General features: G+C 37.8%; 1 protein-coding gene across 7 annotated transcripts in view; it reads left to right on the forward strand.

Annotated features, from left to right (window-relative positions):
- The window catches only part of Rhogef3 (Rho guanine nucleotide exchange factor 3), a 127103-nt gene extending 114295 nt beyond the window's left edge, over window positions 1-12808 (forward strand). For 5 of the 7 annotated variants that reach the window (XM_083038962.1, XM_083038961.1, XM_083038960.1 and 2 more), the window contains 11 exons: window positions 2858-3256; window positions 3795-3897; window positions 4192-4383; window positions 5635-5840; window positions 7039-7139; window positions 8625-8944; window positions 9179-9550; window positions 9660-10022; window positions 10170-10383; window positions 10584-10826; window positions 11001-12808. In XM_083038962.1, the coding sequence (XP_082895088.1) occupies window positions 2858-3256; window positions 3795-3897; window positions 4192-4383; window positions 5635-5840; window positions 7039-7139; window positions 8625-8944; window positions 9179-9550; window positions 9660-10022; window positions 10170-10383; window positions 10584-10826; window positions 11001-11140 (2653 nt within the window). In that variant the 3' untranslated portion in view covers window positions 11141-12808. Of the gene's footprint in view, window positions 1-2857; window positions 3257-3794; window positions 3898-4191; window positions 4384-5634; window positions 5841-7038; window positions 7140-8624; window positions 8945-9178; window positions 9551-9659; window positions 10092-10169; window positions 10384-10583; window positions 10827-11000 lie in introns of those variants that run through there. The other 2 variants (XM_083038964.1, XM_083038966.1) reach the window with 2 other exon arrangements.
- The last annotated feature ends 1720 nt before the right edge of the window (window positions 12809-14528 follow it).

The following is a 14528-nucleotide window of genomic DNA, read 5'->3' on the forward strand; positions in this document are numbered from 1 at the left end:
TTATACAAATAGCAAATTTTACGAAACTTTTAAGACATTTGATCAATTTCGTGAACTGTTTATGTATAATATATAGAGATATATATATATTTTTTTTCTCATCCCTTGTGAAATTGTTTTGTTGGACAACGTCGATAATATCAAAAGTGGAACTACGTGTCAAAATGTCAGGATCTTTATTACAGAATCGATTTTCCAAATTTTCTCAGAGACCCCACAGAAAATTTGAACATTCTGTATATCTGTATAGACATCAAACGCTGCGTTTTCCGAACGCAAGTCGGCGTCCTGCTGATTAAGAAAAGGACGAAGGGCAGGTCCTCTGTCACTACACGGATAAATGGTGCCTTTTGTGAAAGGCCGCCAAAAGAAGGGAAAAAAGGAGGGAGAGAGGGGTGGAAGGGGTATAAGAGACCACGCATCCCTCGTTTTATACCTGATGCGACCCGATGCGATCGACTCTCCGAAATCTGTTCCTAGAAGAGCTCACGAACCGTGTGTACACGCCCGCACACAAACGATCGTAGACTCTTGGTGCATCGAGATCGGGACCTCAGTCGCCGGTGAAACGTTGGCCACTGCACTTCTTGTATGTCTCACTTTCAAGCGGTTGCCAGATATTTTTTTTATCAAAAGTGTTTTTATTGACTGACTGTGTCTCAGTATATTTACGGGCAAAATTGTACACGTACCAGTGATTTTTATTTCAAATTATTATCACTATTTCCAACACGAGAAAAATTATTATTTTTGTTCCGAGACACGAAATTATCGCACGAGATTCTGGAATTTATTTTATTATCGGGATTCTCTTTTTTTTCGCGAACGATTCAATCGCACGTTCGTTTTTGTTATCCATTGAATTTTAGAGCGTTTTGAGATTTGGTTTATATCGAAATGGCTTTCACGATAACGTGACACGAGTCGTGACGGTGGTGCAGTATAGAAAGTGACACTGGAGAGTACAGGATGTGGCTTTACGTGCGGGGGATTACGCTCGCAGACAAGGAAGGATAAAGGATTGGCACAAGAGGAAAGCACTCGTCTGTGACAAATATCCTTTATGAGGTGGTGCGTGATTCCGATTAAACTGACTCAGACGATTACACGTTCATCCATTGTGACACATAATTACTTCTTTATAAAGTTATATTTAGATTGTCACAGGACTTTCGTTTGTATAATTTGAAACTATTCAATCATCTTAGACACATCGCAGAATTATGAGACATGATGTACTTGTGACACTGCAAATTTTTGGCAAAGATTTAAAATGTTGAATATTTGTCGAAAAAAGTTTCGAGGCATTTCAAAATTTTAAATATATAATTCACATTTTTACAAATTAAACACATAAGAGATTTTCAGTTAATCAACCTTTAGGGGAAAAATTATTTTTCAGCTATTCAAATTTCAAGAGCAGATTTTATATTTTAAATTTAATTTAAAACTTAAACAATACATATAATTTTGAAAAATATGAAATGTATAAATATGTAATTTTTCTCGACATCTTCATTGAAGAAAGATTAACCAATAAAGTTTACTTAAAAGAGTCTCCTAAAATTGGGACACTGTATACGCAAAATATTTTAGAATTTTTAATCTTAATTTTAACGACACAGATTTGTTGGTAAATTGAACATAAATTTTCCTTAAATATCATTGCAATTAGGGAGTTCGTGGAACGTTGTATATAATAATTCATTAACACAGTACTTCATTAACGTTGCGATATTAATAGCAATTACGCCTCTGCGTAGATTATTAAAATATCTACACAATAATAATTAATACAGTGAAACTACTTCCCTCGTAGAGAACTAACAACTGCGAGGTGCAACAATTAACATCATTAAATATTTCCTCGCGGCCTATTACAAAGTATATTCGCGCACAATTCTACTATATTAATTGCACCGAAACACTGCACCACGGGATGATCGTATTACGGGAGATATATTTATACATTTTAGCGCGAGGACGGCGTAATTCGTACACTTGTTGTGGCGTGGAAGACAACGTTCCGACGTTGCAGGAAATAAAATTGCCGCGCTGGTAATTTCGCGAAAAAAAAAAGAACGCTAATGCAACTTCATTCGTTTAAACGTTTGCGAAATATTTTGGCCGGTTTCCTCTTTCGCCGACGACGTGCTTCCGCTGCTCTTGTCAGTTTCAGATAGTCACTTTGCCAGCCGCGATCGCGCACGCATTCCCGTTGCACTTTCGACCGTGTGCACGTTCGTGATTTATCGATCCCGCATCTTCCTCGCGTCTTCCGCGCAGTGAGAAACGACGTTGAATTTTTATGCGAGACATCGCTTTGTCTCTCACGTCGCAAAAGTATGGGAGGTGGTTCACGAAGCTGTCTCTTGTCAATTTTTGCCGGGGACCATCGGTCGGTCTAAAATAAAGCTCTAAAGAATAAATAAAATGAGATGGATCATTTATTTCTATGAAACTGGACATTCTCGAAATCGATTTCTTTTATATAACATAAACATTTGTGTCGCTTCTTATATTTTTTCTACATTATTACATGTCGGACATAAAAGCATTTCACTTCAATTTTGCTTGACATGATCAGAATCTGATACAGTAAATCCGCTTTAATTCCAAACGCATTTTTAATTCATTATCATATAGAAATTCGATTTTTTTTAAATTTCCGATAACTCTCATGGGGAATTAAAACGAATCGACACAAAATTGGACAGAAACGAACTCGATAATTCCAGATATCGAAGATTGGAAATTTCTTGTTGCAAAAATAGAATTCTCGTCGATTCCTCTCATTTGACTTACTTTGCTGAAAGGTGAATGAAACGCGGAGATATACCGAAAATTCTGCTTACAGCCAACAGTGGTCCGGGGACGAAGAGGACGATGGGACGAGGAGAGGCCACGTGACGACCGAGCATCCCCTGGCCGAGGCCACGATTCCTCTGGTCAGCCATTCCAGGTTGCAGGAACCGTCTTCCGTCCTGAATGTCGCAAATGTGCCCACTGGCGGAAGTCAGAATGTTGCGCATCGCGCGCAGAGCCAGCAAGAGAGCGTGCTGCAGAAATTCCGTAAGAGCTTCTCGCTGAGGTTCCACAAGAAGGGCAGTAAGGAGAGCAACGAGGAATGTCCCGCGGAGGACAATGACGGCTCGGGGCCCTTGGACGAGGAGGAAAGCACGGAGACGCCTCCCGTAACCTCCTCCGAGCAAAGCAACCAGCACAAAGACGACTCTAGCAATGACCAGAAATTCCGGTTCGTATCGCGCGTCCCTCGCTCTCTTTAACACCCTCTCCTCAAGCTTGATTTTAAATTTAGATCCTGAGAATATCGTGTTGCTAGAAGCGCAGATAATTTCCGGCAGGTGAAAGGAATTTTTCATTCGAGCTTCGAGCGTGGAGAGAGCTGATCTTGATACAGTTCAATGCAAGATTATCATAAAGAAAAAAAAAAACAGGATCGTATTTACATTATTTTTAATAAGATCAGTCTCTCTCGGAAATATTCATTTCACATTTTTCTGTATATTTTTTTATCTAAGAAAACAGATTACTACAAAATTTTAATTTCAATAATTGATTAAATGACAGATCGAAATATTAGTAATATTAAATCTTAACTCTTTTATGAAGATTATCTGATGGAAAGAATAATCTCCTCCCTTGAGTATCCACTAAAAATTGATTTTATTAAAGTCCGATCATATAATAAGCATAAATCGGAGAAATACGGTACTCTAATAATACTTGTCTTGAGGAGAGAAGCTTGAGCAGAACTTACTGAATATGTTTAGGTTCGGCCCACTCGTCTGGAGAAGCAGCAAGGAGAGGAAAAAAAGTAACAAGGCCGCCCGAAATGCGAAATGCAACAGTGGAGACAGCGGTATACAAATCGAGGTGAGAAAAGAGAGACGCAAGTCTCTTCATTTCTTCGAATAACGCGAAAGCTCAAGAAACATTCGAATGATATTTCAGGATATTTGAAAGATTAAAAAACGGCGTGCAAAATGAGTCTTCTAGACATTTAAAAAGGCGTCTTATAATCTTTCAAATGTCCTTCAAACATCTCTTGAACGTTTAAACGAGATTTGATATCTCTCGTGGCTCTTTCATGTTGTTCGACTCGACGAAGAAACTACTAACGTATATGAAGAGAGTAAATATCGCAAACGTTTCGCACGAATGACGCAGATGGTATCTGGTGGAGCATTGACTGGTGGCAGTGGCGGCGGGATGATAGGGGGTGGTGACAGCTCCGAATCCCACGATACGGATGATGTTCCCGACGACACCGACAGCCCTCCGGCCCTTCGCAGACGAGTCGCCGATAAATCGCGGCCCCAGTCCGAGCTCATCAACCAGATACTGATTGACAAGTTCAAGGTAAACTTTGTTTTTTCCTTCCGTATATCTCATTGCAATTAACACAATTTAACGCGCACGAGGAAACGCTCTAGTTCGTTCAAAGTTCTAGTTCGATCACTTATACTATGATATACTAATATCTGATGTAAAACTAATTATAATGCAAATCGGTTTAATATTGATTAAATGCGTTAAGCATGTAATTTAATATTAAATAAAATAATTAAATGAAAATATATAATTCTATATGAAGTAAAACTAATTATAATGCAAATCGGTTTAATATTGATTAGACACGTTAAGCATGTAATTAAATATTATCGCAATAGGTTTTATTTATTTCGAAGTCAGAACTAGAACATGGCAACAAAAATGTTTCTAAGAAGACACGATCAGCTCCTTGTATAAAAATTCGAACATTTTTAGGATAATTTATTTTCTGAATCTCGATTTCTCGTCGGTGGCAACCAGATATTTTATTTTTGCATTTTGAATCCGTTTCCTCTCAGACGCAGGCGGTGATTTACATTAGTTATTAATAGTGACATGATAATCACATGGCGTTTATCGGATTTATGGTTGCAACTGTTTCCTCTGTACGACAGCATTAGTCATCTTTGTGTACGGTTCGACCACGTTCGTACAGATTCGCTCACGCCGTTTCATGATAGTCGTTTTTATATCGCGAGCGCCAGGATACCAGAAGAGGAAACACGCTCATTAGTCTATATGGAGCAGTCGTCGATTTAATTTGTCATGTCGTTTAATCTGGAGGAATTTGTTTCACTTTGTGCGTGCTTAAATATTGCTTAGTGTATTATTAATCAATCGCATTTTGCACAAAAATTCATTTATCGAACTTGAAGAATAATATCAGCAGTTAATTATGGAACTAAAAGATTACATAAAATCTACATATAAATTAAAAATATAGATTATAAAATTAAAAATTAATTTTAGAGAAGATAATTTCATTAACCAACACGAAGAAAGAGAGAAATCCATGTTACTTAGATAAGAACTAAATAAAAAAAAACGTTCTGTGCGCTTGTGATATATAAGTGAAATACTAAACTTTTAAGAGAGAACATTTCCTTATTATTTTGTACTTTGCTGATAATGCACGAGTATGCTATACTAATTCGCCGAGTACTGCAAAAAAAAAGAAAGAACTCGCTTAGTCTGCGCGTTCCATTTACGGAGCGACAAATCGATCGGTCGATGCATCAAATTTCGCAATCTCTAGCAAAATCCGCATAATTATTCCAGGCGGATCTGCAAAATCGTGCATCGCGACACAACCACGTGCGTCGTACGAACAGCGATTTAGGGGGCCAGAGGCTGCTTCAATGGGACACCAGATCGGGATACGTTCACAATTATCGTAGGATGCTGTCGACTCCGTCGCCGATCAAGACGAGGCCACCCAGGCTCAGCCCGAGGCACTCTTCCCATGATATCGTTACGCTCAAAAGGTGCGTTCAATTACCGCAAATGCGTTTAATGTTCAAGCAACCCTTGTCGCGTACGCCTCATTAAACCATCGCCATCTGCGAACTACTCACGGCCCCTTATGACGGCTGGGGGAAACCCAGATAATCGTTGCCTTCGAGTCCTCGAGATACATTTTTCTTAGAGTATTCCACTGGAAAACTTTTAATCAGGAAAATTTGATATAAGAAATTCGGAATTACAAAGGATTGAAATACTCTCAAAGCAATTTTCACTAAAGAGAGATTGAACATCGAACTTTAGCGAAATCTTAAGAATTTTCTTATTATATTTTTAAAGCTAGGTACCTATATTAAAATTTTTTAAATTTATTCCATCTATTAAAAGAATTGTAAGATTTTCTGACAGGACCTATAATTAGAAATTTTTTTTTCTCCATATACGGCTTACGATGTTCCAGAGTTTTTATTACGAATATTTTTTTTCGAATATTTTAAGCCTGTACTTCTCCAGAGCTCGAGATCCGTACAACGTTTTTCTGGGTTTCCAGAATCGAGACAAACATAAGCTATCACTGCAAGTGTGAAAAGCTAGCAGTGTCGCGATGAAGAGGCGATAAAAAAAAAAAGAAAAAAAAAATAATAGAGAGACATAATGAACGCTTATTAACTTCGCTCTCTTTAGTCGCACGGCCGAACCTTTTTTAGCCTGACGCGCTCGCCGCTTTTTTTTTATTTTCGAATCAGTAACAATTTTGACTTCCTCTCACAAACGCGACACTTATATCGTAATATTCACATCTCCAACCAACAAACCCCTGAAAAGTAAATGACAACTTGGGAAAACTGAAACTCTTTGTTCTCGAACCTTTCCAGTAAATCGAGGGAGACCAGTGGTAGGTAAACGGGTATTATAACAAACCACCTTCTCTCTTAATCTTTCCTCCAGTAAAAAGTTGATCTACCACGCGTGTAACATACGTATATATATACCCTGTCATGTTGTATTATATATATATATATATATATATATATATATACATATATATCTATATACATATTATATACCTACCTATTGTAATTCGTTGCTGAATGTTGTACCGATATGCTTAATACCTGAATACACGCTTTTGTTGATCCTTTCGCTCGGTGCCGCACGTTAACGCGGTGATGGAAGCGAATTAATACCGAATTAATGTTTTCTATTTTTCCTGCGCTCCAGTAACGCGAAAGGGAGGAGTTCTCGGACAAATCTGAGACGCTCGCTTAGCCAGCCACTGGGAATCAATCAGCTCTCCCCACTAATGCGCACCAAAACTGCAGGTGAGTTCTTTTTATACTATTACACACTATTCTCTTAATTCAAAGATAGATTTTGAACTCTCTAACGTAGATCACGTTCCTCTTGTTTTGCCTACCAAGCACATGCGTAAACCGTCCTCTTATCGCGTCTGGAGAACGCGAGGTCGCACGTTTCTCAATCAGTATTATTGAGAGTCGTCTTAAACTCGCAAAATATTAGTCTATTTCTAAATTAATTCGTCAAATCTTCAAGTTGTTAAAATATACAAATCAGTTTAATCAACACAATGTAACATAATGTAAAAAATAAAGAAAAACATTTTTAATAATGATAGAAAAGCAAAATAATCATTATCAGTTCTTCATATTCTCTTGTCTCCGGAAAAGCAATTGATTTCGTGCTATAATCGAAATCGTTATAGTGTTAAAACACATTTGCTGGGTAGACAAATTTTACACGCCAGTAGACAACCTTTTAATGACGTCTAGTGCACAGTGTACTACAGAGACCCTCTGATTTCTCTCTAGACATCACCCTGAAGAATATTCAGAGCATGCAACCCCCGTAAAGACATTGTTGAGACATTCACACTGTGTTACTGTCGAATGCACCCTCGTAAAAAAAAAAGAGAGAGAAAGAATTGCGAGTAAAGAATAGGAATATGTCCCTGTATAATTATTATCGTACTGATGATTTCCGTGCCCTTGTAAAAACGTTGCTTCGTGTGAAAACGCTTCTGTTTTACAAATAGTGAAGAACTTGGGTTTGCCGGAGAGCACCACCTCTCTCGTAAGAGCACCACCCCTTTTTTCGAGGGGTGGCTCTCATGGGTGCGATCAATTCGCGCGTTCGCGGTTAAGTGAATTTTTAGGAGGTACTCCGGCGAACTCGGTTACCATCTCTCGAGAAATCTCATGAAAATTGTTTCATTCTTTTCCCGCCGCCTCAAATGCTGCACGGTGGACGGTTTTTGGCCGGAGATCACGTGCTTGTTGTCGCAATAACTTGCAGAGGGATGCTGACAAGCGAAAATCCAGCGGAATATCGTTTACGTTGCAGGATATTTTCTACACATTGCATATCAATCATATTTATTTTGATTGTCGCTCTGAATTTAAAAAAAATTTTCGAAAAGAATTAAAAGGAAAAACATTTCTTTGAAAAAGCCAAGTTTGAGAGATTCTTTTCTTCTAATTTTAACATCTATTATTTAAGGCAGAAAATTTTTAAATAAGCTCAATGAAAAATGCTTAAATCAGTTAATTTCTATCAAAAACTATTAATAAAGCGTTAATAACTCAAAAGCGTATCAATTTTTGAATATCTTTTAAAAGCGTGGCAAAATCACGCGTAATGAATTATTATTTTTCTTTTTATTTATATTTAAGTTTGAAAAATTGGATCAACATTCGAGTTGAGATCTGTGGGTATCGCACTAAGGCTGATAGAAATATATAAACATTTTTTTTACCTTAATTACAACGAAGTTTTCTATCTTTCAAAAGTAGGTGCGAGATTACCCGGTGGCAACGTGCTATCCGAGGACGAGCAGGATGGAAGAGCCGGCACATCCGACGACGAGATGATGTCCGACTCGGAATCCTCGATCGCTTCCTTGACGGATAAGAAGAAATCATTCGAGCAAACGATGGACGAGGAAATTGTTATCTTGGCCGAGGCTGTTTGGGATCATGTGGCGATGGAGCCGGAGGAATTAGCTTTTCGCGCCGGGGATGTCATCGACGTCCTCGACACGTTGGACAAAGATTGGTGGTGGGGCAGCTGCAGAGGAGAGCATGGATGGTTTCCGGCCGCTTTTGTCAGGGTGAATATTTTCGAATAGCTTATTTGATTTTAAATAAATGATGCGCCTCTTATTTCTAGAGTAATTCTAAATTAGTATATCCACTTTCATTTTTCTATTTTATATATATATATATATATATATATATATATATATAATAGTTATTTATATCTCTGTCTTTTACATTAATTTAATTTTTTAATTGATTAAATAATATAATAATTAAAAATTTGGTTAAAATAAATGTGTCTGCAGCTGCGAGTGAATCAAGAGGATACAGTGGAAGATTGTTTAGCCGCGATAGCCTCAGGGGGATCCTCGGGTACTCAATTGAGAAGACGAACGAGCGTTTCCTTGTTGTCGAACGAGCAAGTGAGGACCAGTGTGGTCCGCGAGCTCGTCCAGACCGAGCGTGATTTCGTCAAGGTCCTGCGCGACGTAGCCGAAGGCTATATCGCGGAATGTCGAAGGCGCGCGGACATGTTTACCGAAGAGCAGATTGAATCGATCTTCATCAACCTGGAGGAACTTCTGGATTTTCAGTCTGAATTCTTGAAGGACCTCGAGGCTTGCATCGACTGGAACGCGCCGCACAAAAGCTGCGTCGGCGAATGCTTCCTCAATCATGTCAGTAGCATTATCGAATTAATTTTTTTTTCGCGCTTCTCTTTCTTCGCTAATAATTCTGTACTTAACGATGAAGTCAATGTAACGAGACGTGTTATGATTTTTTTAGAGAGCGGGTTTTCGCATGTATTCCGAATACTGCAACAGTCATCCGATGGCCATAGCGACTCTACAGGAGCTCTACCAGCACAATCGTTACAGCAAATTCTTCGAAGCCTGTCGGCTGATGCGAGGTCTCATAGAGATCCCCTTGGACGGGTATCTATTGACGCCCGTCCAACGAATATGCAAGTATCCCCTTCAATTGGCGGAGCTACTGAAGTATACGAAAACCGATCATCCAGATTATCACAAGATTCAAGAGGCCTTGGAAGCGATGAGAGGCGTTGCTGTACTGATCAACGAGAGAAAAAGACGGATGGAGAGTTTGGAGAAGTTGGCCGCGTGGCAAATGCGCGTAGAAGGCTGGGAGGTGCGTTACTCCTCGAGATTGTAGAGATAAAACTATCTTTGAAATTCGCCTGCGTTTCGGATCATCTCGGTAACGTTAATAAGTGCGAGTCTTTTGTTAGAGTAATTATCGAAATGCATGTTTAAAATCGGTAATAATCGATCGCAGGGTGAGGATCTCATAGAAGTTTCGTCGCAACTGATTTATCAAGGTGAGGCGATGAGAGTGAAGTCGGGCATGTGGACGAACAATATCACGCTGTTCCTCTTTGATCATCAACTGGTCTATTGCAAAAAAGACATTCTCAAGCGCAACACTTATGTCTACAAAGGTCGCATCTATCTCGACACCAGCGAGGTCATCGATGTACCAGATGGAAAAGGTACAACAAACTATTGATGACATTTATCAATAGCTTTAATCATTGAAAAATATTTCTTATTATATGATAAAAATGAGAACAAATTGATGTTGTTTTAAAAAATGTTGTTTTATCTTAGAATGCAATTATTAAATAATTGCAAGTCGCTAATATGATAATGTAATGAAAAAATAAAGCTCACCGATCAACTTTATTCGTAGATCTTCAATCGGGGGTGACAGTGAGGCACTGCTTGAAAATATACAGTTGCGTCCGGGACAAGTGGTTGCTCTTCTGTTGTCGCACAGCGGAGGAGAAACGACGGTGGCTGACGGGGATGGCCGAGGAACGAAGACTGGTAGCCCAGGATAGGAACGATGGATTAGAGTTTCCATCGGCAGCTAGACATCTCGCCAGGTTAGCCGCTAGCAGGCAGCAGAATAGACCACCGATCAAACCTCGCAGTAAGTTTGCTACCATGTGTACCATATTTATTATGTCTGTCCGATTAAGTCATAAAAGAGAATCTGATCCTACACCATTTTTTTATATTAAAGTTAATTTAATTTTAATTTATTTTAATTTTTTGTGTGTTAAATTAATACAATGTTGATAAAATTGATAAATTGATATTGCAGATAAAACATATAAGAGGGAATCAACGTACGAGATGCCGACTATGATCGGACAAGGCACCACCAACTCGCTAGGAAGGAAGGTCGGCACCTGGTTCACGTTCGGTAGCAGCAAGAAAAGCACTCGGCTTCAACCGTCCTGAGACAGGCCTACCTTCGTGCCGTATATTGACCTGTAAAGCTGCGGCTAATGGCGCTGTATCGTCCTGTCGGAATTTTGACGTGAAATATTCCTCAATATCGATTGCCTCAAAGCTTCGAAATCTTTTCGAATAGTCGTTTAAAAAATCATCATTATCAACCGATATTTTAATCGTAATATTGTTCATTTCGCGATAAATCGAATCGTACTATTCTTCATGAGTCGATGAACAATTAATTTTGATTGGTAGAGTTTCGTATCATCGAGGACGTACAGCGTCTTGTCAAACGTACGGCACGAAGGTATTTAAATAACTCAAAAGTGAAAATTTTGTCCTATAAAATATCTCTTCTTCCAAGGTAGAAAAAGCAATCATAAACGTCTGTAAAGAATCGCGCGGCGATCCAAAAGCATAAAAAACCTCAACGATTTTTCATTCACTGCCTCTCTCACGAAAGCAGGTGCTTCTCTACCAAACAGATAGTATCATTGTCCAAATTAGATACTTGCAGATGTACGATATGTAAATTAACAAAGATCATTCATTATATCTATTATTTAAATCAGGACTGTCTTCGTAACGTTTCGAATCGATGGATCCCTAACTATATCAAATCTGAAACCAATGTTCGATCATCCTTGACACGATTTTATTCTCGACGTGACATTGTCAATGTTCAATTCGAGAACTACTCTATCCAGAAGATGTTTCGGAGAAGAAAAAAAATTTGTTACAAACCAAGAGGGAGATGTATAATCGATTTTGTAGATGCTTGACATTAAAAACTATCGTTAATATAATAGCGAACGCAGGTAGATTAGAGAGCTAGAAGAGTAAATAGTGAATGTATAAAGTCAATAGCGGGCTTCTAAGGTACTAAAGAGAAAGTACTAGTCACTCTTCACATCGCGGATTCATGATAAACGCCGATGAACTATAATAGATATGTATTGTTACACGCGCAATCGCTTTTTGGATCGAACGGCTATGGATGGTACGTATCATACGGCTGTATTTTTTATTGTAATCGAAAGACTGACGACCGAGATGCTTCCTCGGGGGGGAAACCGGTTGTAAACTTGAGAGAGAAATGCGACGGGATCGATTAAGAAATTTTTTAATTGAATTCGTTATATGAACTTTGTTAAGATTTATTTGATTGTTTTAAGAATTATTGTCGATCGATTTTCTGTAAAAGAGATACAACGAGGAAACTCACCGTTTGTAGTATCATGTGCAATTCTGCGCAAGCGTTAGCAAATTCAATTACGAAATCCGTGTTGATTATAGTTTCGCGATAAATTTTAATCGGCCGATTCCGCACACCACTTTTCTCTCAACGAAAACATAGATGTATTTCTTAGAAGAAATCTCCAGCGAGCTATACAAGGTAACTTACTGCCTAACTAATGTTCGTTATTTCGCATCGTAATTGTAATACTCATAGTAGTTTGTACGGAGTTGCGATGGCGGGGAAATAGAAGAGAGAAACGAGAGAATGAAACAGAAACGAAACAAAGAGAAAAAATTTTGTTTCCGCGAAACAACACAGCAGCAGTATTATTCATATACAAATAAACGCGATTTGAATATGTAAATACTCGCATATCACGCCTCCTACTGCGATACGAAGCGGCAAGCTTCTAAAAAAAAAGAAAGAAAGAAAAAGAGGAAAAAAGATGATCGAGAGAAAATCTTTCAAGTTTTTCTACTCTTGTACAGAAAGGAGAATCAGTTAACTCGACAGAAGAATCTCTGTGTTATAATGATATATGCATATATGTATGCAGTCCCTTGGCAAAATGTTCGATCTAGCAATTTCAACAATTTAATCACGGATCCTGAAAGTTTCTAACACTGCCAATAAGTTTAAAGAAATACGTCTTCGTTCTTTAGAATTATTTGACCCCGATCTTTAATAGAGATCGATACTCCAGATTTTCTCTATCTCGAGGGACGAAACGCGATGTTTTGTTTTTTTAACATTTATGTACGAATGTGTGGCAGTTCTGGGCGAAAGGAGATATTTACGTTTTATATAACACACAGACAGAAAGATATATTTTTACTTGTTTCCGAGACAGCGCGTAATTTACTATATATACGACGAGGACAATATAATGATAAAATGAATGGATCAAGATTCCTACTGTACAGAGAGATCATTAGCCTGTTGATGTTTAGATTTAGGAGAGACGCAATTTGCTGGACCCAACTCATTTCAGAGTTATTTTTATAGAAGAGAGACTACTTATTGGTTCTTGAATGTGATTTTTCTCATAAGTATCGCAATTATATACATGCACTGCTTTAATAATGGCCAACGTAAGTATAAGGAACAGGTGTAAACTCGTTATAGGAAGGATAAGTAGCGAGGATATCCCGAACAACATGAAAGTCTACAAAAGACATTTTTTGGATGTTCAAGAAACGTCTTTGAAATGCTTTTACAGGCATCCTTCCAGTTTGTGTTGTCTTCGGGCGCGTTATCGAGTAATGCACGATTATAAGCACAACTTTCCATACTCATGAGAATAATACTTGCAATTTCACGAGAGACAAGTAATCGAAATACGTGAAAGTTGTTACCTCGCACTCACAAGCTCCCATGTATTATTGGCAAGTGAATTACATATCTCACAAGATGATTGATTAATTTATATTTCGGAGGATATTGTCTATCTCCACTAGAAACTGTTACTTTTGGGAACCGTCAGGCAGGATCTTCACAAAAATTGAGGAAATGCGCTTTGAAGCAATAAGTATTGTACTGTAAGCGTTACTGTTATGATAATTTAAGCTGTTATGTACACATAACGCGTTTATATAAACGTATATTTTCCCTGAGATTTGATATCGATAACCATACGTATTCTGATGACAAGAGAAAAGCGGAGCTCAGTTTTTGTAGCGAGATCTCTAACTACATTAATGATCTAAAACGAAAGAGACACAGAGATATCCCATGTATCACTCTGTTTTCTGTACATATATATAGATGTATTTTATAAGTGTAAATACCATAGATCTATTCATTAGAAAAAACAACTTCAACACGTTTTTGTAGCAATTAAGTAAACTCTACTATTAAGCAATATATCTGATGTTCGCATATGGTTAATTGTTGATTCAATCGATGATATTGTTTTGTATATTTGTATATTTCTCTGATTTCATGATTTCGCTGAATTGTCATTGCGAGACCGATTGTTCATGTTATAAATAATTATTGTTTATGATATGTACAGTAAAACATTATACGATATGATTGTCATTATTTTGCAATTATAAGCATGTATATATGTGTACATATATATATATATATGTATATACACATATATGTACAAATATATACATATATACATATATATCCTGAACTACACAAATA

Source organism: Prenolepis imparis, unplaced genomic scaffold (genome assembly GCF_030444845.1).
Source record: "Prenolepis imparis isolate NDT839.2.m4 unplaced genomic scaffold, iyPreImpa1.0 SCAF_5, whole genome shotgun sequence".
In the NCBI taxonomy this organism is placed as follows: Eukaryota; Metazoa; Arthropoda; class Insecta; order Hymenoptera; family Formicidae; genus Prenolepis; species Prenolepis imparis.